Genomic DNA, 21,513 nt, shown 5'->3' with positions numbered 1-21,513 from the left:
GAAGTAGAAGAGGCTACATGAACATCCCTGGAGTCCTTATTTTACATGCATTTTTTTATCTCTAGTCAATCTGTGATCTCTTTGATGTAGAATCTATCTCCAAAGGTGTAAATTTCCACCCATTCATGCTTGCCTGTCCTGAATGCCCTTGTTCACATCCTCTCCAAAACCTGCAACAAGGGTTCTAAACTAAAATGCGTGGGCCACCATCTAGATCTTGTCATATTACATGGATCCCAAAGGTGCAAGCAGGCTGCCCACTAGCTTATCCCTGGCTCTCACAGCATGACTGGTTCATCTTTTTTTTTTTTTCTGATTACACATTTCTTTGATGATATAATTTATCCTGTATCTCCTATGAAATTTTTTATTGTAATACATTATAGCCTGTTTGGCCAACCATGTAATTCTTCCACTTTGGCTGACCCAGAACTTTAATGCTTTAGGGACTGTGATATTTCATGATTCACATCTTGGGACAGTGCAAGTAACAAAGGCTTTGGAGTCAGAGGACCTGGATTCGAATCCTACCTCTGAGATTTACTAGCTATGTGACCCTGGGCAACACACTAAACATCTCAGCCTAAGTTTCTTCATCTGTAAAATGGGATGATAATAGCACCTACTTTCCCAGGGTTGTTCTAAGACTCAAATGAGGTAATATATGTAAAACACTCTGCAAACCTTAAAGTGCTACATAAATGATAGCTGTTATATAAAGTCACTTGAGGAATATTGATGTCAAAAAGGTGAACCATTGTTTCAAGGAAAAGATTGAGGTCTTTAAAAGAACTGTGCAGTTTCCCAAAGGCAACATAGCCTACTTTTCTCCTCCTGTTCAGTTTTGGGCTCAGATACTATCCATTTGCAGTGACCAGTCCAAGATATCTGCACTGATGGATGAGCTCTATAGGTCTTCATCCAATCACATAATATAGTCTGGCTATACTAGGGGATTCATCAGTCTTTTGGTTTTTCTTGTATAGAAAATCCCATTAATCTAAATAGATCTCTTCTGATTTTGCCAGTTTTTTCCTGTTGAAGTGGCAAGATTCTGCTCTGATTGTTCTTCAAATAATGAACAGCTGATGAGTTAGTTTTATAAACTTGGAAACTGAAAATAGATCACTATACTGCCTTCTTGATAGTGATAATAATAATAATATCTAACATTTATATAGCACTTACTGTATGCCAGGTACACGGTGCTGCGCTAGGCACTGCGAGGCATTTTACAATTATTTGATCCTCACAACAGCCCTAGGAAGTGATGGTGTTCAGTCATTTCAGTGATGTTCAACTCTACATAATCCCTTTTAGGGTTTTCTTAACAAAGATACTGGAGTGGTTTGCCATTTCCTTCTCCAGCTCATTTTACAGATGAGGAAAGTGAGGCCAACAGGGTTAAGCGACTTGCCCAGGGTCACATAGCTAGTAAGTGTTTGAGGCTAGATTTGAACTCAGGAAGATGAGTGTTCCTAACTCTAGGCCCAGGGCTCTATCCACTATACCATCTAGCTGCCCCAGCCCTAAGAGGTAGGTGATATTATCTCCATTTGACAGATGAAGAAACTGAGCCAGACAGAGTACCCTGAGTCACACAGCTAGCATCTAACCCTAGATTTGAGTTCAGTACCTCCTGACTCCAGACACAGTGCTCTATCTACTATGCCACTAGCTGCAACAACAAAGAACAACACTAGTGGCTACTAATTTGTCAGGAGTAGGGCATTACCTCATCTTACCTTCCCAGAATGCTAAAGGTCTCATTTAGTCTCCCATTATTACTAACACCATGTATCTATGAGATAATCCTCCTGAGTTGAGGGGATAGCCTTCAGTGATGAAATAGCATGTCTAGTAACAACAACTAATAATAATTTTATAGGGAAGTTTAAAGTTTACAAAGCCTTCTCCATCTTCTATCTTGTTTTCTCCCCTGTGAGGTAGGTGTTATTAATTCTTCCATCTTATAGATGCAGAAATTGAGATTCAGGAAGATTAAGAGTTCTTCCCAAGGTCACACACCTAGTGAGGGTTTGGGGATTTGGACCCAGGCTTTCCTGCTTCCAAGTCCAACACTCTATCCACTGAACTACTCTGCCTTTGTAGATTGGGTGAGACTCATGTTTCTTAGCAAAGGCTTCTTAGCATAGAGCTTTAAACCACTGTGCCATCTGTAGGAGAGGTGTATGGCAGGGTAGGGATTCCTGCCTGGGAATCACAGTACTTGAGCTAAAGTCCCACCTTGAACCTAAACATGCCCTGACTATATTAACTGCATGGCCATGAGCAAGTCATTTAATCTCTAAGGATCCCCACCTGTCCAAGACGACAGAAGAATAGCCAGACTATAGTAGAGTAACCAGACTACATTGGTGGAGGGAGTTTCCATACTAAGATTGCCCGACAATGATGCAATCATAGGTCCAAGCAATATTGAGGGACTGATTTATAAGTCTCTTGCTAACACGCAGGTAAAACCAATGGATTATTTTTTATTGTCTATTGATCATTGAACCTATAATGATCTGGTCTATAATAGCAACACACAGAGTTCATCACACAGATTTAAAGGTGGAAGGTACCTCAGAGGTCACTTAATCCAACTGACCCCCATTTTACAGGTAAGGAAACTGAGGCTTAGAGGTTAAGTGACTTCCCCAAGGTCACGCAAGCAGAAAGTAGGCAGTATAGAGATCTATTTTCAGTTTCCAAGTTTATAAAACTAACTCATCAGCTGTTCATTGTTTGAAGAACACGGTGAACAGCAAACATAAGCCTATGTTCTCTGCCTCTGAATCCAGCCGCATTTCCACTATCCCATACTGCTGGCCTGGATATCTCTATGCTAATTTAGAGTAGCCTTCCTTTTCCTTCAGGCTTGATATTAATCTTCTCACAACGTGATGACCTCCACCCAAAAAGGGTACGGTTATTTCATCCTGACAGGCAAGTATGTTAACAGTTTATATTTGGAGCGATTTATGGTATTGTAATCTTCTTGAAGAAAAGGAAACTTTCCAGGGGGAAGGAGGGGGAGCAACTGGACATCAAACTTGAAAGCAAGAATCACTTCTGACTCCATCTTCCTGATGTGTGATAGGGAATGACTTCCACTATGACCGTTAGTAGCAAGGCCCGGACCAGGGTTTTCCAACTGGTAAGTGTCCCGATTGCTGCAGCCTTTGCCCATTTCCTTACTACGATAAGTGACCCTCATGGTTCTGTCTGTGTATATTTTTTCTTTTTCAGAACCACACTGCTTTCAGGGTTTCGACATTTTGGGACTTCTCAAACACAACCCTCACGGTTGACACTTTGTCAAATGGCAAAGCACTCTCTCTTGGTCTTCATTTGTGGCTGTTGGAAGTCCTGATGTAATTTTTTTTAATTAATTAATTAATTTATTTTTAGTTTTCAACATTCACTTCCATAAGATTTTGAGTTCTAAATTTTCTCCCCCTTCCTCTCCTCCCCTTCCCTCTCCCCAAGATGGCATGGAATCTGATATAGGCTATCCACATACATTCATATTAAACATATTTTCACATCAGGAAGATGGAGTCAGAAGTGATTTTATTTAGGGGATTTGTTCAAAGCTTGGATTGAGTCAAAGGGCTGCACTTACGTGGCCTTGAGGACTTCAGGTTCTCCACCCCTGGTCTAATCTTTCATTGAGACAGGAAGCTTCAACTCAACAAACATTTATTAAGCTATTAGCATGTACTAAGATCAAGAGATAAAAAGGCAAAGACAAAATAACCCCAAGCCTCAGGGAGCTTGCATTCTACTGATAGAAACTGGTTCTTGAGGCATTTGGGTGGAGCAGTGGATAGAATGTTGGGATTGAAGTCAAGAAGACCCAAGTTCAAAATCAGCCTTAGTCACTTATTAGCTACATAATATTGGGCAAGTTAGTTAACCTCTGCCTCAGTTTCCTTAATTATTGTGACATTTAAAAATTCGAGAGACAAAATTTCTGGGTAATTAGTCATTTTATTAAAAATGTTAACATTTTAATAAAAGAGGTCAATGGCACTCTCGAATGCCAAAGATCTTCATGGTGGAGGGCTCGAGGCTTATATGGCCTTGGAAAAGTGGGTGTTCCAGAAGGTGGCAATCAACTCTGATTGGTTAATAAGTAATGAGAGAGAATGAATATTACAATGAAGGGCTGGACCTATTTTAATGAACTTTAATTATATCCTTTACCTCTAAATCACCCCCAACCTTGGGCAATCTAAATAAAGAATCTATAGCCCCACACCCAAGCCTGAGCAGAAGACAATAGGCCAGGAGTTTTACCTTAAATCAGAGTCTGAGCTTGTTGGATGGAGAAGTAATACTCAAAATGAGGAGAATGTTAATCCTATCTTTCATCTTTGAGAGATTGGATGAAGAAATAGAATAGGGGGGGAAAAACTTGGGTCTCTCCAATTTTAATAACTGGCTATTAATATGACAGAGAAAGAGTAAAAACAGCATCTAACTCCCAGGGTTGTTGTAAAGACTTCATAAGATAATAATTTTAAATTTCTTAGCACAATGCACAGCACCTAGTGGGTGCTATATAAATGCTTGTTGAGTTACTGACACATCTATTTAATATACAATGAGCATATGCATATTTATGTGAACTCTGTTAAGAAATATATTTATGTATGTGCACGTACCCTTTGCTCTATGTATGTGTGAATATTTACACTATTATAATATGTTTGTGCAGGTATGTATATATGTATTGATGTTCATGCATTTGTTTAACATATAACAATTGTGTATAAGTGCGTATGTTATATGTTAAATAAATGTACATATTTTACAAATACCTCGATTTTAATATCTTCAGTAGGTAAAACTACTTTTTTCCTCTAGGGTTGACTAGGAAAGTTTTCATTTTCTCCATTGAGCTGCCAAGGATTTCCTAATTTCGATTTTAAATGTCATTGTTCAGCTAGTATTTCTTCAAGTTAAAAATAAAAACAAAAACAAAAACAAAAAAATGTTCCAACATAGTTGAGGAGCAAGCAGGCCATTTTTAAGCATGTAGAAAAAAGGACTAGAATAATCTTTTAAATGTGGAAGCTGTTAAGTGAGCCCCTTTCTGGTGAGTAAACTTACACCAATTCAAATCCAATCTTCATCCAAATTTATTTCAATGGGCATGTCTATTTCCTTGCCATAAATAAAATGGAAACCAGGCATCCAATCTCAGTTCCTAGGTCTAACAGAGACTACATTTAGATCAGTCCTCCCAGGACATGTTTGGATTGTAAAGGAAAGTCATATCTCACTTTAATGAGACAGATAAAGTTCAACTACTTTCCCAACTAACACTGAAAGACTATTTCTAGGCCAGACCACAAAGCAGAGTATTCAGGGAGGGGATGATTTGTGTTGTTTAGAACTTGCAAATGCTGCTCTTCTAGATTAAAACAGATGGAGAGAAAAAAAAATAGGGAGAAACTGAGGACATTTGGGCCTGAGCAAGCCACCCATGACTTCTCAGTTGTGTTAGACCACTAGGATGCCTCTAACATAAGTAGTCTGAGATTGAATAATTAGAAAACATCTTAAGGATTTTAATAAAATATTCAAAAGCTACCTGGCCCACTGTCCCAGCTCTACAGGAAGAGGAAAGAAGAATGTTGGGGAAAGCAGTACAACATGGCCAGGAGTCAGTTTTCTAAGCTATTAAGGTAAATGTCTCACTTGCACACATCCTTCTGCCAATGTGGATCTAATCCCAGTGACCCATCCTAACACTTTGAGGGGCTTCAGAGGCCATCTAGACATACCCCTTCATTTTAAATAGGGGGAAACTGAGGCCCAGGGAGGCAGTTAGGTGGCATAGTGGACAAAACACTGGACTTGGAATAAGGATCAGAGTTCAAATCCAGCCTGAGACACTTATTAGTTGTATGACCCTAGGCAAGTCACTTAACCTCTGTTTGCTTCAGTTTCTTCATCAATAAAATGGGGCTAATAATAGCACCTATCACCCAGTATTGTTGTGAGAATTAAATAATATTTGCAAAGTGATTTGTAAATCAGCATCAGGAGTAGAAATTGATCCTCTAGCCCCAGAGCTCAACAATAACTTTATTCAATTCGATGAGCATTTATTGATCACCTACTATGTGCTAGAACATTAGGGATACAAAAATGGAAGGTGGAGAGGAAAAAGTGAAAGGGGAAGAGATAGTCCCTGAAGTAACACCACCACCATCAGCAGCAGGGATAAATGCTGCATGATAATAATAATAATTAGAGGGTTCTTTGATCTGACCAATTTGGATAATCCCTCCAACCATAAAAATTGCAAGCCAGTCACACATGGCCTCCTACAAACTCACTACTGCGAATCCACCCAGTGTTCTGGAGACCTTCACCTAAATATTCTTATAGCTTGGATTCCACTTGACAGTTTCAAGGTACTTTCACATGGATTATCTCCTCTGATCCTCACAACCAGGCTGAGTTAGTCATGGCAGCTTTCATTATCCCCATTTGACAGAGGATGAAGCAAGATAGGATAAGTGACTTCGCTTGCCCAAGGTCACAAACAGTGCAAAATAGGGGCAATTTCTCCTGGGTAATTATTGTTGTCTGGCTGCTTCCAAATCCTCCCTGAGGAGTCACTACTGAGACAATCATGAGTCATGTATCTCCTATGACTCAACTCTCAGAATCAATCTGTTAGGTTGTCTTGAACTCACTGCTAGATCCTTAAAGAGGATGCGACTTCTTGGCCAAGGTGCATGAAGAGAATTAATTCCGTGAACAGAAGAAACAGGTGCAAGGCTGGTGCTGCCTCAAGATGTGATCATGCAGGCTCAGGAATGTTGTGTGTGTGTTCTGGTAAACCCTAGGAACTTTTTGGGGGGTTTGAAATTATTGGAACATTTCAAATCTATTACAGATGGCAGGGGTGGAAAGGGGAGAAGATGGAAAGGAGTGAAGTGGAAATATTTTAATGGCTTATTCTTGGCCTCAGTACTGTCCATAGAGACCTAGAAGCAAACTCCAAGCGTAACCTAGCTCCAGCTTTCACTACTCACCCATCATTTGGTTAAAAGGACACCATCATTACATATCACATATTACTTCAATGTACAGATAAATGTCAGCAAAGGGTAACAATAAAACAGAATGAAATTAGGGTGAGGGAAAGACAGAAATGTAGAAAAACATAAACATATATATGTATTTTTGTCTCACTGATCTGATATTTTTCTTAAGGGGTATGAATCATAAAGCATTTCTTCTAGAATTACTTCAAGTAGACCATTGCTCCAGCTGTTTGCAGAATAGAATTTGAGAGTCTTCTACAGCAGATGTGCTGCAGAAATTTGTGATGTCAACAAGATGGTGCGAGACTAAGAGTTTCCATTGTGTTCTTATTACTAGAGCAGTTTCTTTTGGTTCATTGGTTTTTGAGAATTTACTGAAAGGAAGGGAATAACTGAGCCTGAGAGAACTCCGTTTTAGACCAACAGGAACTTCCAGGGGCCATCCATTCTAGTGTTCTACCTCCCAAAGGGAACACAGATAGCCACCCAGGAAAAACTGCGGCCAGCGTTTCAGGAAAGGCTACAGTAAAAGGGAAATTGTATTTGTATGTGTACCATTTAGAGTACTAAAAGAGTTGTAATAAAAATAAATAAATAAATGAATCAACCAAGTGCAGCGTGCAGCCTTCCTCCTAAAGTAAGGGATTGTACAGGTTAATCTGCTGGGCTCAACAGAATCTGGCAGCAATTAGCAAGAAACATAAAAGGATCAACCTTCATGTCTGGATTTCAGTTACTGACACTCAGTTAAGCTGTGGACATGCTGAGCTGATTAGGGGAGCTGGAGACTTTATCAGTAATGATTGGCTTGAGGCTGAGATTTCTACCGATGACCCTGAGCACTAAATATACTTGGAGGGGCTCTATTTCCTTAGCCAAGTAAGATCATGGTGAATAGGAGAAATGATACAGATGGTAGCAAATGGGGGAGGGCTTTGGATCCTAGACACAGGTCCCTGGAACCCGAGATAATCTAGACTTGAGTTGACTGACATTTTTGTGCTTTGAAATTATGTACTCCCTCTTCACCTCCACCTTGTGGAATTATCTGTTTTCCTACAAAGTATAGCATGGATGCCTAATGCACCCAGTTATTAGCATACTCTCCCTCTTGAAACATATATATATATATAGTGTGTATGTTTGTGTGTGTGTATACACATATATAGATATACAAACACACATATACATATAGACACACATTTATATATATACAGATACTATATATATATATATGTATATCTGTGTGTGTGCACATGCACATATTGTTTGCTTTTTTGTGTATATGTTGTAGCCCCCAGTAGAATGTGAGCACCTTGAGGGCAGGATTGTTTTGTTTTTGAATTTCCATATGCAGTGCCTTGCAAAGTTAACAGAACCCTGAAGACAATGTCCTGTGGCAGACAGAAACCCTCACCATTCTCCTACTTGATTATCTCCTGGGGAGTTTCCTAGACCATGCAATAGACTGGGTCCAGACTAATGTAGAAACCAAAAAAGAAATAAGGATACTCACCGAGATTTGTGCAGGCTACAGGACAGACTACTGTGTCTTATTTCACACATAGTAGGCACTTAAATGTTTTCCATTTGACTTACTGTTGAACTGGCTCCATATAAAATAATTTTTTTAACCTTGGCCAGTTCTTTCAACTCTTTTATACTGAGATTTTCATTTTCCAGATGAATATGTATGGATTTTTTCATCTGAAAGTTCTGAAAACACACCAAGCTGCAATTTCTATCTTCCTGGCAATTAATTGTGAGGCAAGATTCTATGACAGGAATAACCATTTTCTCAATGCTCAGCTTCTACCTATCCCCTGCCAAGGATATTTTGGTTCCAAGTTCCTCAGAGGAGTAGGCTCAAGTGGCCACAAAAAGTTGGGCCAAATTGTGAGTCATCCCTAGCAAAAAGGACCCTGAAAAGGGTTGGTCAGTGCTGAGGTTGACTTGTGGGTTTGGCTCAACTCTAGGACAGATACAAGGTGAGCTCCAAGATCTGGTCCAGACTTGTATCCCCTTCTTAGCCAAAAGAAGCTTCAGATCAGCCCTCCAAAGCAGATTAGGCTCTCTTTGGCCTTTATCACTTTGTGTGGTCACATAATGGGACAGAACAGACCTCTAAGGTTCATGCTGGAATGGAAAAGGGGATTCCCCAAAATGGAACTCATCTTTGGTAGAGGGATAAAGATTTGAGCTGACTAGCAATTGATTTTGCTGACCTCGACTCCATGTCAACTCAAAGTCTTCTTATGGAAATATGTAAAAAATTTAGGTCATTAGAAGGTAAAATTTAAAAAGGAATCATGAATTAAGTTTTGAAATTTTTTTCTGAAACAGATCAGGATAGAAATTAATTTCAAGTATTTAATATACTTCTATAATTTGCATCACAAAGATGATATCTCTATAAATCAGTCACCTCAAATAATAATAACCAGAGCTCACATTTATAAACCACTTTAAAGTTTACAAAGCACTTTACTGAAAACAATCTTCTGAGGTAGAGAATATATTATTATCCTCATTTACAGCTGAGAAAAACTAAAGCTTTATATTTTATAGTCCATATGGATAAAAAGTTTTGTAACAGGTGGCAACTGAAACTACTAAATGAATAAGTGAATGAATGAAATATCATTTATTAGGAATTTACTATGAGCCAGGTCCTGTGCTAAGAGCTAGGGATACAATTATAAACAAGCAAGACCTTTCTTGCCCTCAAGGGGCAATGGGGAAATGAAAGGGGTGGGAAAGATGCAAGATGGCAGCATGATTTAGTAATGTCAGGGAAGTGATGTGGAGGCTTGGTTTCATGCAAGGTAAGGCGAAAGATCAGCTGTCAGAGCCCAGGGTCCCAGGGGATGAGTCCAAGGTTCAAGTAGGAAGAAGATGAGAAACATGAAAGTGATAAGGAAGATGGTTGAAGTGAAGGCAATATGGTTTGGAAATGGCCAGGAAGTTAAAATCAACATATATTCAGAACTTTGTACCTAAAAACTATGTCAATCCCCTAAATTACATTTTCGTTTCTCTGCTGATCAAAGTTATAAATAGATTATGGCAAGATTACCAGGTTAGAATCAAAATAAAGGGCTGGAGTATCAGAAAAACACTGTGGAAAGAGATGATAAGACATTTGGCATTTGACTATGTTGATAAACTTATAAAAATATCACTTAGAAAACCAGAAGACATTATGGCATGGTACATAGAAAGACAGCACCAATGTAAGGAAGACTCATGTGACCCTGGGCAAGTCACTTATGCAGAGTAGTTGCTAATCTATGTTGGTAGGGGGAATTTTCTTCGTAGGAGTTCCCTAGACCACTGAAAATACAGGTGTGTAGTAATAATCCAATTTAGACTGACAAGAATGAGGAATAGAAAGAAATAAGCAAAGACAATTATGAAATGCTATGAAATGAAAAAAAAATCACAAAAATAAAAGAACAGTATACATACTAATTATGTATGATTAAATGAGAAAGAATAGACAAGTAAAGAATCCAGATGTAGTTTTAGGAATTTCTTAAAACTTATGACATGGAGATTACTGAGGCACTGGTGTAGGGACTGGTAGCTACATTGAAGGGTAAAGAATTATGGTTTTGGAAGAGTGAGTTTAATCTAAAGAAAGCTACAGTGATCGAAGGTTATAGTCATAAAAAGAAATTTCAGAATTTTTCATTGTGAACTTAAAACATTTTGGGGTGATGGTGAGAATATCTGGTAACATTCTTGCATATGACTGAGGAGGAGTGGATCGTGAGAGTTGACAAGATTGTTGAACTCAAAGGTGGTATGGTTCTCTAACTCTCCGAATCATTGGACATGGTTGATGGCTGTCTTCATCCCAGATGCTCTCTTGTTTCCGTTTTTATGATGCTATTCTCTTCTATTTCACCTTCCACCTATCTGACCACTCCTTTATTTTTCTGTCCAAACTTTCCTTTCTTCCCTGTGTCTTTTTTTCTTTATTTTTAGTTTTCAAAATTCACTTTTATAAGGTTTTGAGCTCTAAATTTTTTCCCTTCCCTTTCCTTCCCCCTCCCCAAGACAGCATGTAATCTGATATAGGCTATACATGTACAATCATATTAAACATATTTCTACATTAGTCATGTTTTAGAGAAGAATCAGAACCAAAAGGACTAACCATGAGAAAGAAAAAACAAACAAAAAAAAAGTGAAAATAGTATGCTTTGATCTGCATTCAGACTCCATAGTTCTTTCTCTGGATGTGGATAGCATTTTCCATCATGAGTCTTTTAGAATTGTCTTAGATCATTGCATTGGTGAGAAGAGCTAAGTCTATCATAGTTGGTCATTGCACAATGTGGCTGATACTGTGTACAATGTTCACCTGGTTCTGCTCACTTCACTTAGTATCAGTTCATGTAAGTCTTTCCAGGTTTTTCTGAAGTCTGTTTGCTCATCATTTTCATACTATTATGGAATAATAGTATGCTTCTTTCAGGACACTACCATCCTTTCAGTACTCCAGGTTCGTAATCTCAGAATTATCTTGCACACCTTACTAACCTTCACTCTACACATGTAATCAGTTAACAGATTTTGTCATTTCTACCTTCACAACATCACTCACATTTGATCTCTTCTCACACACATATATTGCCTTAGTTTGGGCCTTCCTCAAATCTCAAATTTATTGCAGCAAGCTTTAAATTAGTCTTGCTGCCTGTCCTCTCACCAATTCGGTTCATCCTTCATCCTGCTGCCAAAGTAGTTTGTCCTAAGTTCATATCTGGACATTTGATTCCCCTGCTTATCTCCAGTGGCTTTCTATTGCTCCTAGGATAACACAAAGTTTTTCTTTGTTCTTCACATGAGACACTCCATCACTCACTTCCTTGCCTTTGTGCTAATTGTTTCCCATTCTTGGAATTCACTCCCTCCTTGCCACCCACCTCAGTCAGTCAATTCCATTAAGATGCAACTCAAACAAGAGCTTCTGTGTCAAGTCTTTCCTGATCCTAATTACTAGTGTCCTGCCTTCCAAATGACTTGATATTTAACTACTTTGCATATATTTGCATTTATTCTTTTTATATTTATTCTGGATATATTTATATATGTGTTTGTTGCTTTCCCTTTTAGAATGTAAGCACCTTCAGAGTAAGGATTTTTTTTTTGTACTTATCTCCATTAGTTTGTGAATCCTTTGAGGACAGGGAGTATTTTATATGACTTTTTGTATCATCAGTGCTTAGCACAGTGCCCAACACATAGTAGATACTTAATGATTATTGACTGAAAAAAATAGACTACATGGGGATAATTTCACAAAAAAAAACACACGCAAAAAAAAAACCAAAACAAAACTTACCTGTTCCTGAATTGCACGTTTTAACTGAGGCAAGCCCATGGTAAATTTCACTCTCTGAAATGTCAAATCCCTTATTTCATCCAGACTTAAGTCGTATCTGTGAAGACCAGATACAAAGAGGATGTTTAAAGAAAGGGTACAAAAAATGTAAAAAATAAAAAAGGATGCCAGCATAAATGTAATGAAATATTATTATTCTGCTATAAGAAATAACAAACAGAATACAGAGAAACATGGAACGGTTTACATGACTGATGCAAAGTGAAAAAAAAAGGGCCAGGAAAACAATATAAAGAGTGACAACAATAATGTAAATGGAAAGAACAGCCCCCCCCCCCCCACCACACACACACAAGTAAAAATGAATGTTGCAAAATTACACAGAGCAAGAAGAGATATGAGAGGACATCTTGTGCCATTCCTTTGCAGGGGTGGAGGGTGTGGGTATCCACTGATGTGCAATGATTGATTACTTCAATGTCAGATTATTTTTGATGTACTTATCAGTTTTGCTCAATTTTCTTTTAAAAAATAATTTGTTATAAGGGATGGCTCCCTGGAAAGGGGGAGAGGAAAAGAGTTGGTGGAAAATCTTGGTAATGTCAAAACATATGGAGCAAAAGAAATTTTCAAAAAGAAAAGAAAATGAGCATCAGGTAAAATTTCTTCCAACAGCTTTCTGAACATTTTATACATGATATGGGTTTGGCCTATCATTTACGTGGGTAAACAGAGATGCTGAGATCCCCTTATTATATAAATATAGGCCTTGTAGTTGACATCATTTCGTAGCTCATAAACTCTTTAGAGTAAGAAAGGACCTCAAAGGTCAGTTGGTCGCACCTGAATACTCAAGGCCCCTCCACCACAAGCAGCTGTGAAAAACTAAGAGGGCTGTCTTCCTGGGTAACATGTCTGGGTTGAGTCAGAAAGGCTAAAGTTAGCCCCAGAACAAACCTAGAAAGTGTCTCTATGAATCACAAAATATAAGAGTTGGAAGGCACCTTAGCAGTCCGCTAATCCAGCGCTATTTAAACCGTGGATTTGGCAACAGTACAAGGTTTCTGAACGCACAACGAGCAAAAATTAATTAAAAATTAAACATAACGAATCCAAAGTGTTTCTGGCAGTGCTTGTCCATGTTGCATCCTGAAACTTCACTGCAGCCTTGCTTCTGAACATAAAGTATGGGCACTTTGCACTCTGCATGCTGTCACACTCACGCAGCACTAACAAACACGGCTGAAATTCGGGAAAGGGGTCAGGGAAGTGGAAAAAGTTTAAGAAGCCCTGCTTCTAGTCAGACCCATAACAAAAAGGAATCCCCGCTGTAATGGTGAGAAACAACCAGCTGGTTAAGAAGATGATGCCTGAGAACGAGATTTAAAAGAGGTCAATAGCTATGTACCCAAAGTACAAAGTACATAGTCCTCTTACAGGGAGCCCTCCATCCCAGAGAAGTCTGGAAGACTACATAAGAGAAGACTGAAGACTATATAAGTACCTATAGGAGGAAAGGCTTACTAGATTACAGTTATCCCTTCCACATCCCGACTTTCCCCATCTCAGTTTCGATGATACATTGCTGATCAGCATAAGAAATTAAATGGGAATTTTTAGGGAGTTTTGCAGAAGCCGTAGATGACACCCAAAGGCCAGCAGATGACACAAAGTTTAGAGACTCAGAAATGCATAAAATATATATAGTATTATATAATATCAACGTATTTTATCTTTTAATACCATAATAATTCAGACTTCTTCTCCAGTCTGAAGGAGGGCCAAAAAATTTTACATGGAACTTCTAGATTGTGGGGCGCTGTGCCCCTAACCCTGGAGATGTGGAAGAGATAACTGTAGAAGGTTGCTTTTCTCCCATCCCCTAGGCAGGGGAGGGATCAGCAGCAGAACTGTACAAGATCCCTGGAGGAGGTGGGTCTATTGAAGATGGAAAGAGAATTTCCTCGATTGTTTGTGGACTCAAGTTTGGGTGCTTTGCATTTTTTGTAGGGTCAAATAAAGCCTTATGTTTGATGTTTCTGTAGCCTGAGTGATGGCATGAGGGCTGAGGGTTCTTTTCTTTTCTTTGGGGAAACCTAGATATGACCATATTTGAGGGGGCAGAAATTGCTGAAGTGTAGTGGGAACAGATGAGAACACAGACAAAAGTTAATTGGGGGAGAGAATGGGAACCCCACAGCACGGGTAGGGGGAGACAGGCAGTATCACAGCACCCCCTTCTCAGGTGACTGAGCCCCAGCAATGCCAGGCCACCAGAGGAATGTGACAGGTAAGAGGTGAAGGCCAAAAGACACAAGGCAACTCTGATGAGCTTCCATTACAGACACAAGCCCCTGGCAGGGGGGGTAGAGATGACTGAAGGCTTATACTGTTCCCTACATGTTCCATCCCATTCTACTCCCACCTGTCCCTGGAAGCCTCCTCCTGGAATATGGTTGTTAGACCCTAAGAGGGGAGAACCAGGATAAGGGGATGACCAGAGACAGGGTTTGTATAACCTGGTACAGACACAAAGGGGTCTTTTGAAGGGGATGAGGGAAAAAGTGATGGAACTGCTCCTTCCTGCTGAGTTTGGATGACTATGAGGGGCGTGTAAAGGAGAAAGAGGATCAGGTCAGGTGCTTTGGAATCCCTATTGGCGTAGAGAAATCGTGCTAGGTCCCCAGGAGGGAGACCTTCAAGGAGAAAGATGGGGTTAGACATGGGTGGGAGCTGGAGGGGAAGGAAGTTGGAGGCAGCCCTTTCCTGAGCTGAGGTTGCTGGGGGCCAGAGGAAGGCCCACAATGGAAGGATAAAGGAAGGAGGGATTCACACTTAGTGATCCAATCACAGGCTTCCAGCTACCCTAGCAAGGTCCCTGCCAGACTGGCCAGGGAATGTCCTGGCCCAAGAGTGACCTTAGACCCCAGTGGAGGCTGAGGCAGGGGCAGGTAGGGCAGGAGTTAGAGGGCAAAGAAGGCAGAGGAGTCAATCCTTCCAGTCTTTATGTTGAGGCCCCACTCCCAGGATAGATAGTCTGTTTTGTCATCATTCGAGAAGGACTTGGTATAGTAGGTGCCTCAAATGGGTAGACCCTTGGGGGCTTCCTCTATTGGTGTCAAAAACCCATACTCCTCTGTCCCTGGCCCATAATGCCCCACCATGTACATGGCCTTGTGCACTCACAGTCCTTTGTGGTAGGTGTGAGACAGATACTTCAAGCCACAGACAATCTTCTTATTGACCTTAAAGGGAACTTCCACTTTGTAATCCACACATTCCTTCATCACAAACACCTGGTTGTTGGCAATTCCAGGTCCCCTGCCAGGTCCATGGTAATGGATCCAGGTACCTGTTCACAGACCACTGTCACCTGCACATTGGTGAGGCTGGGATCCATAGCCTCAGGAATGGGCCCCAACAACACTTGCTTATACTTGGTTAGATGTTCATTGTCTTGGTCCTGCTTCTAGATCTCCTGCAGAATTTTCTTTTCTGAAACCTTGTAGTCTAAGACCATCTCATCCAAATCCTCCTCATGGGCAGCCCCAAAGCCTTCCTTGTCTGCCATGAAATCCTAGTATCCATCTGGCCAAGTTCACAGCTGCCACACCTTCTAATCCCATCGCCACAGCCACAGCCTTGCTGGGATGACATGACATTTCGATGGTCCCAGAGTAAGGTTTGAGTTAGGGGCATGAGCCTGAGAGTTGTTTAGTGAGAAGCCCATAAGATGTAACCTGGTCACAAAAAATAAAACCCTTCTTTGATCTTCTGCTAGCAATTGTCCAATATCTCTCTTCCTCTTTATAACTAAAAATTCCTCGAGAAAGCCACCTAAACTTTGTGTCTATTTATTCTGCTCTGCAGTCTGGCTTCCAAACTCATCAGTTAACTGAAACAGCCATCTCCGAAATCACCAATCATCTCTTAATTACCAAATCTTGCCTTTCTTCCATCCTCATGCTTCCTTACCTTTCTGAAGCCTGACTCTGTTGAGAGCTAGTTTTTAATCATCTGTTAATAACAAGCTCCTCCAAGATCTTTTCTCCTCTCTAGGTTTTTGTAATTCTGTCCTCCTCTAGTTCATCTCCTATCTGCCTAACTTCCCCTTCTCACCCCCCCCCCAATACACACATACCCCCTTTCACCTCTGCCTCTTCTTTGGACTCAGTTCAAATTCTATTTTCTGAAAATTCCTCCCCAGTGCCTTCTCTCTGAGGTTAACTTCCATCTACTCTGGATATGTATTGTATAGGACCCTAGTCATTTACATGTTGTTTCCCCCATTAGAATGTGAGCTCTTTGAGGAAAGCAGCAATGTTTTTCTACTTCTTTGTATAACCAGTGCTCAGCACAGTGCTTGGGATGTTGCAGGCACTTAATAAATGCTTGTTGACTGACTACAAAGCCAGAGCTTCTATTCTGTGCTAATAATACAGATATTATGAAAAGGTATTCATATCATTCCATAAATATTGGAACTGTGCTAAGTACTGGAGTATATAAAAAGAGGCAAAAGATGGTTCCTGACCTCAAGGAGCTTATAAACTAGTGAGGAAGGCAACATGAAAACAAATATACACAAAGCAAGCTATAACAAAATAAATAGGAACAGGCAAGGCACTGGAATTTAGAGGAGTTGGGGAAGGTTTCCTGTAGAAGGTGGGGTTTTAGTTAGGACTTTAAAAAAGCCAGGAAGGTCAGTAGGTAGAGAAGAAACCCAAGAGTCATAAGGGGTAAAAATAAAAAAGGTGAAAAGGTTACAGGGGGAAGATCAATGGAAGCAGAAACATAATATTATCAGAGTATATTTTAGCCCCTAATCCTGACATGACAGCATCAGGTACAAGGGATGACTTCAATTATCTGGGTATTTGCTGTACCATTCATATATTCTCTCTCTCTCTTGCTGTCTCACTCTTTCTCAAACAAACCAATTCATAATTTCTTAGCTTGCCTTAATGATAATTTGATCTTTCAAAAAACAAAAGATCTAATGAGAAGTGTTATTCTGGAATTATTTCTCACCATGAGGAAGAGCTGAACTTTGCAGAAGTAGAAATGATAAAAAAAAAAATCTCGAAGGAAAGTGACCGTTTCATCTTAGAATTTGTGACTGAGAAGGGGATTTTTGGAAAGCATATGTCAAAAGATGACACAAGTTCAGAAAAAAAAAACTAGGTAAGCTCCTATGAACAAAACTGCTAGAGGAGTAATCAGCTTAAGAAGGATAAGAAAATCCTCAGAATGAAATTTTGATATAGAAAAATAATTCTAATAAACAGAAAATGGGAGATATCTAAGGAAGGCAGATTTGTTTTTTATTTGCTTGTTTGTATTGGCAGCTTTAATTTTCTACTGAGTTGAGGATTAAAGGAAGCAGTGACTTTCAGTGGAAAAAGTCCTGAGCTGGTAATCAAGAGATCTGGGTTCTAGTCCCAGCTCTGCCAATAAACTAGCTGTATGACCTTGGCCAAATCAACTAAGCTTCTCTAAGCTTCAGGGGCCACATCTGTAAAATGAGAGTGTTGGATTAGATGATCTCTAATTCCCTTGCAGAGCTAATATTCCATTTCTCCTGATAATCTGTAGGATCTTTCTGCCTTCCTTTTCCTCTTTTACGTCCTCTTCCTCTTTTCTTTCTGACACATCTCTACCTCTCCTTTCCTCCATGTCCACATAGTGGTAGAGAGGTTTGGATTCACAGGCACCATGGGAGGAAAGGGCACTCTTTAGGGGAATCTTGCCCATTCTGGTCCCTCCCCCGAAGGCTCCTTTTTAAAATGGTTCAAGGGAAAGAAAGGACAGCCCTAAGAACCTATGAAAAAATCTTGGCAAACCAAAAGCTATAGATCTTTTTCAGTGAGTCCATTAACCTTTACAGTTAAATTAAAACATATGCAAAAAAAAATAAAAATAAAAACCTAACCCTAAAATCAGCAAAAGCAAACTCAACAATCTCTCCCCTGAGCAGAGAACTTGCTTATAATAAACAGAGAGAGCCCAGAAAGAGGTAGGGGAGGAAAATCCTGGACAAATGCAGCCCAAGACCACAAAAGTAATTGATGTTCAAGTTTTCAAAGTGGCACATACAGAAAAAAATGTTAAGAACTAATTTTAAGCCAAAACTACAACTAAATCTTTAAACACAAAAGTCTTGATGCAGAGGGTTGGGGGGAGAAGACAAAGTCTATCTTGGCTAAAGCAACACAACAGTACATGGTCAGGCATATTTCATATGAAAGTAGCCTACAGCTTTCAACAAGCCTAATTGAAAACAACCCTGAAGAAAAATAAACAATATAGGGGAAAAGGGGGTGGTAGGGAGAATCACAGGAAGATACAGTCAATCCTTGATTTTCCCAGGATCTCTATCTATTTTGGCTATTAGCCAAACCGTTTGCTTCTCAGTCTACTTCCAGCTGCCTGATTTGAAGGGCTATTCTTTGCTATTTTGAGTAACTCCAACAGAGGGCAGGCTGGAAAAAAGAGATGACCTTCAGGTTGGCCCAGCAACAATGCGAATGGACTTGGGTCAACAAAAGGAAAACTATTAACCAAAATCAGTGTCTATATCATCTGTGGATTCTATTTAGCTTTGCTCTTCCTGTTTCCCATCATCATCATTTCTTAAAAGTGGACTATCCTGGGTAATGGAATTTCCAAAGAGGTTGACTATAAGCCAAGTATGCTAGCAGCAAATTAGAGAAGGGCTTCTTAACTTGAGTCAAAGGATCTTCGGATAGAGTTCAAGTGTCCCAATAATTTGGGAGAGAAAAAAGTTACATCTTCATTTCAATGTAAATTGATTTCTTTTGTAATCCAATGTATTTTATTTGATGCATTTAAAAACATTCTGAGAAGGGCCCTTTCCCAATGGCATCCATGGCAAACAGAAAAAGTTAAGAACCCTTGCTTAGAGCCATATTTTCCCAGCATAATGAAATGTTTTAGGTTTTCATATTGTTATCTTTCTTAAAAAGATAATAAAAAATAAAGCAAAATAAGTTTCAAGATGGAACAGATATACTTGTTTCCCTAGAAATCCCTACCACCTTGGGACTCATATTGTAATCAAAATGATCCCCTTGGCATTTTTCTGGGAAGCCAGGAGTGCTTTCTGAAAACATTTCTCTCCACATGCAAGTGAACAATTGGAACCTAGAGATAGGGCTGCTATTATCTCAAAGAGGCACAAACCGCCAGAGAAACCGTTAAGATTTAATGTCACCAGCACTGCTGTCACAGGGCTTCTCTTATTAATGAGATTACAAACTCCTGGAGGGCAAGGACTGAGTGAATCTTTATAGGTTTTTGTACCCTATTCAGTACTGAGCATGATTTCTTCCACAGGGTATGAGTCATTAATATCTTTAAGTTCTTGGTCCAGATCCAGTAATGGCCTATGATATCTGCCTTCTCCCCATCCATCCACTCTTAAACAAGCAACTGACATCATGTGTCTGTAAAACCCAAAATCCTCACTGGAAACAAGAAGTGATGTTTCTATTAAATTTAAAAGTTTACAGAGCACTTTATGGTACTTTACCTCATTTGAGCCTAACAATTCCTCCAGGTGAGAGCTGAAAAATATTATTATCCTTATTTTACAGGTCAGAAAACTGGAGAGAAGTAAGTGTCTTGCCCGTGGTCACCTAGCTCATGGCAGAGATGGAATCTGAATGCAGGTCTACCTGACTTCAAGCTTAGCACTCTACCCACAATACCATACTGCCTTGTGTTCCTAACCGTAAATAGTAACACTGTAAGATCACCTTAGTAAACAGTGTCATTTATCTCCCAGGTTAGACAAAATCTAAGGCACTTTAGTGAAAAGTCCTGTTCTTTAAGCATCTTTTTTTTTTAATAAGCTCACTGTAAAAAACAATTCTGCTCATAACCACTAGGTGGAGCACTGACACTTTGACCAAAGAGGATACTCAGAGCTACCACTAAGAATTCAAATTAAAAGTAGATAAAAGGAATAATGCATGAAAACATTTTTTGTTTGTGGGAAAAGCCTGAAAATGTGCTCACAAAATTTAAAATGTCTAAGTTTCTGTTTTTAGAATATGTGAAATTCTTTTACCATGAAAATTGACTATTGTTCAGATAGTTGAAACAAATAATAACTGACAATTATCTAATGCACTACATACATTATCTCATTTGAACCTCATAGAAACTCTGGGAGGTAGGTACTACAGATGGCAGTATCTCCGTTTGGCAGATTAAGAAACCGAGGAAAATTTCTGAAGGTCTGGATTCAAGAGATAGCAATATGGCATTTCCAGTGCACCTCTAAGAAGCCAGAGAATGACTGAGTTATGGCAAAGGAGAGAGTTGTGGAGGAGAGTCATTGCTTCTACAGTTATCTTAGACTGGAGAAGCCAGGCTAAAGGAAGTCCCAAGAAAAATGGGAATAATAATAGCACAGATTTCATTGGATTGTTGTGAGGATCAAATGAGATAATATTTATAAAATGCTTAGCACAGTGCTTAGCACACAACAGGCACTTCATAAATGCTTATTCCCTCCCCTAATAAGTGAAATTTTGCCACAATCACAAAGAGACCAGGGGGTTAAGGAGAGAAAGAAATAAATATATGTTGAGAGAGAGCCAAATCTCTGCCTAGGCATTAGGAATTTTCCTAACTGGGGCTTTGAGTGACTCAATTCAGAACTTATCATCTAAAATTAATTCCCTAAAGTCCAAAAAAAGAAGAAACTTAGCCTTAGGGGCCATTAGACTATACTGTAGAGTTATAATGAATTAATTATAACCAAATGTTATATAAGTTTAATTGCTCTTCCACATGACCATCCTCAAGACCACTATCATGTCTCTCAAATCTTCTCTTCTCCAAATGAAACATCCCCGATCCCTTAACTAGTTTTCAGACACTTCTGACACTGGATAGATTCTTACTCTACTAATGTATCTCTTAAGAGCATTGCCCAAAACTGAGCACAGTACTCCAGATGTCATCTGACCAAGTTGATAAGACAACAAAACAAGATTTTGTTGAGGGAAAGTGAGTAAATCAGTTTGCCTGAAACACTAAGTCTAGCATAGGCTC

General features: G+C 39.4%; 1 protein-coding gene across 1 annotated transcript in view; it reads right to left on the bottom strand.

Moving 5' to 3' along the window:
* The window catches only part of ACOXL (acyl-CoA oxidase like), a 521,856-nt gene that overhangs the window by 466,518 nt on the left and 33,825 nt on the right, over positions 1–21,513 (bottom strand). The window contains exon 2 of the mRNA XM_027853786.1: positions 12,430–12,526. Within this exon, the coding sequence (XP_027709587.1) occupies positions 12,430–12,526 (97 nt within the window). The remainder of the gene's footprint in view (positions 1–12,429; positions 12,527–21,513) is intronic.

The sequence above is a fragment of the Vombatus ursinus genome, unplaced genomic scaffold, assembly GCF_900497805.2.
Source record: "Vombatus ursinus unplaced genomic scaffold, bare-nosed wombat genome assembly UNPS02010219.1, whole genome shotgun sequence".
In the NCBI taxonomy this organism is placed as follows: Eukaryota; Metazoa; Chordata; class Mammalia; order Diprotodontia; family Vombatidae; genus Vombatus; species Vombatus ursinus.
The sequence above is the reverse complement of the archived record's forward strand: the minus strand, read 5'-3'. Positions and strand labels throughout refer to the sequence as shown.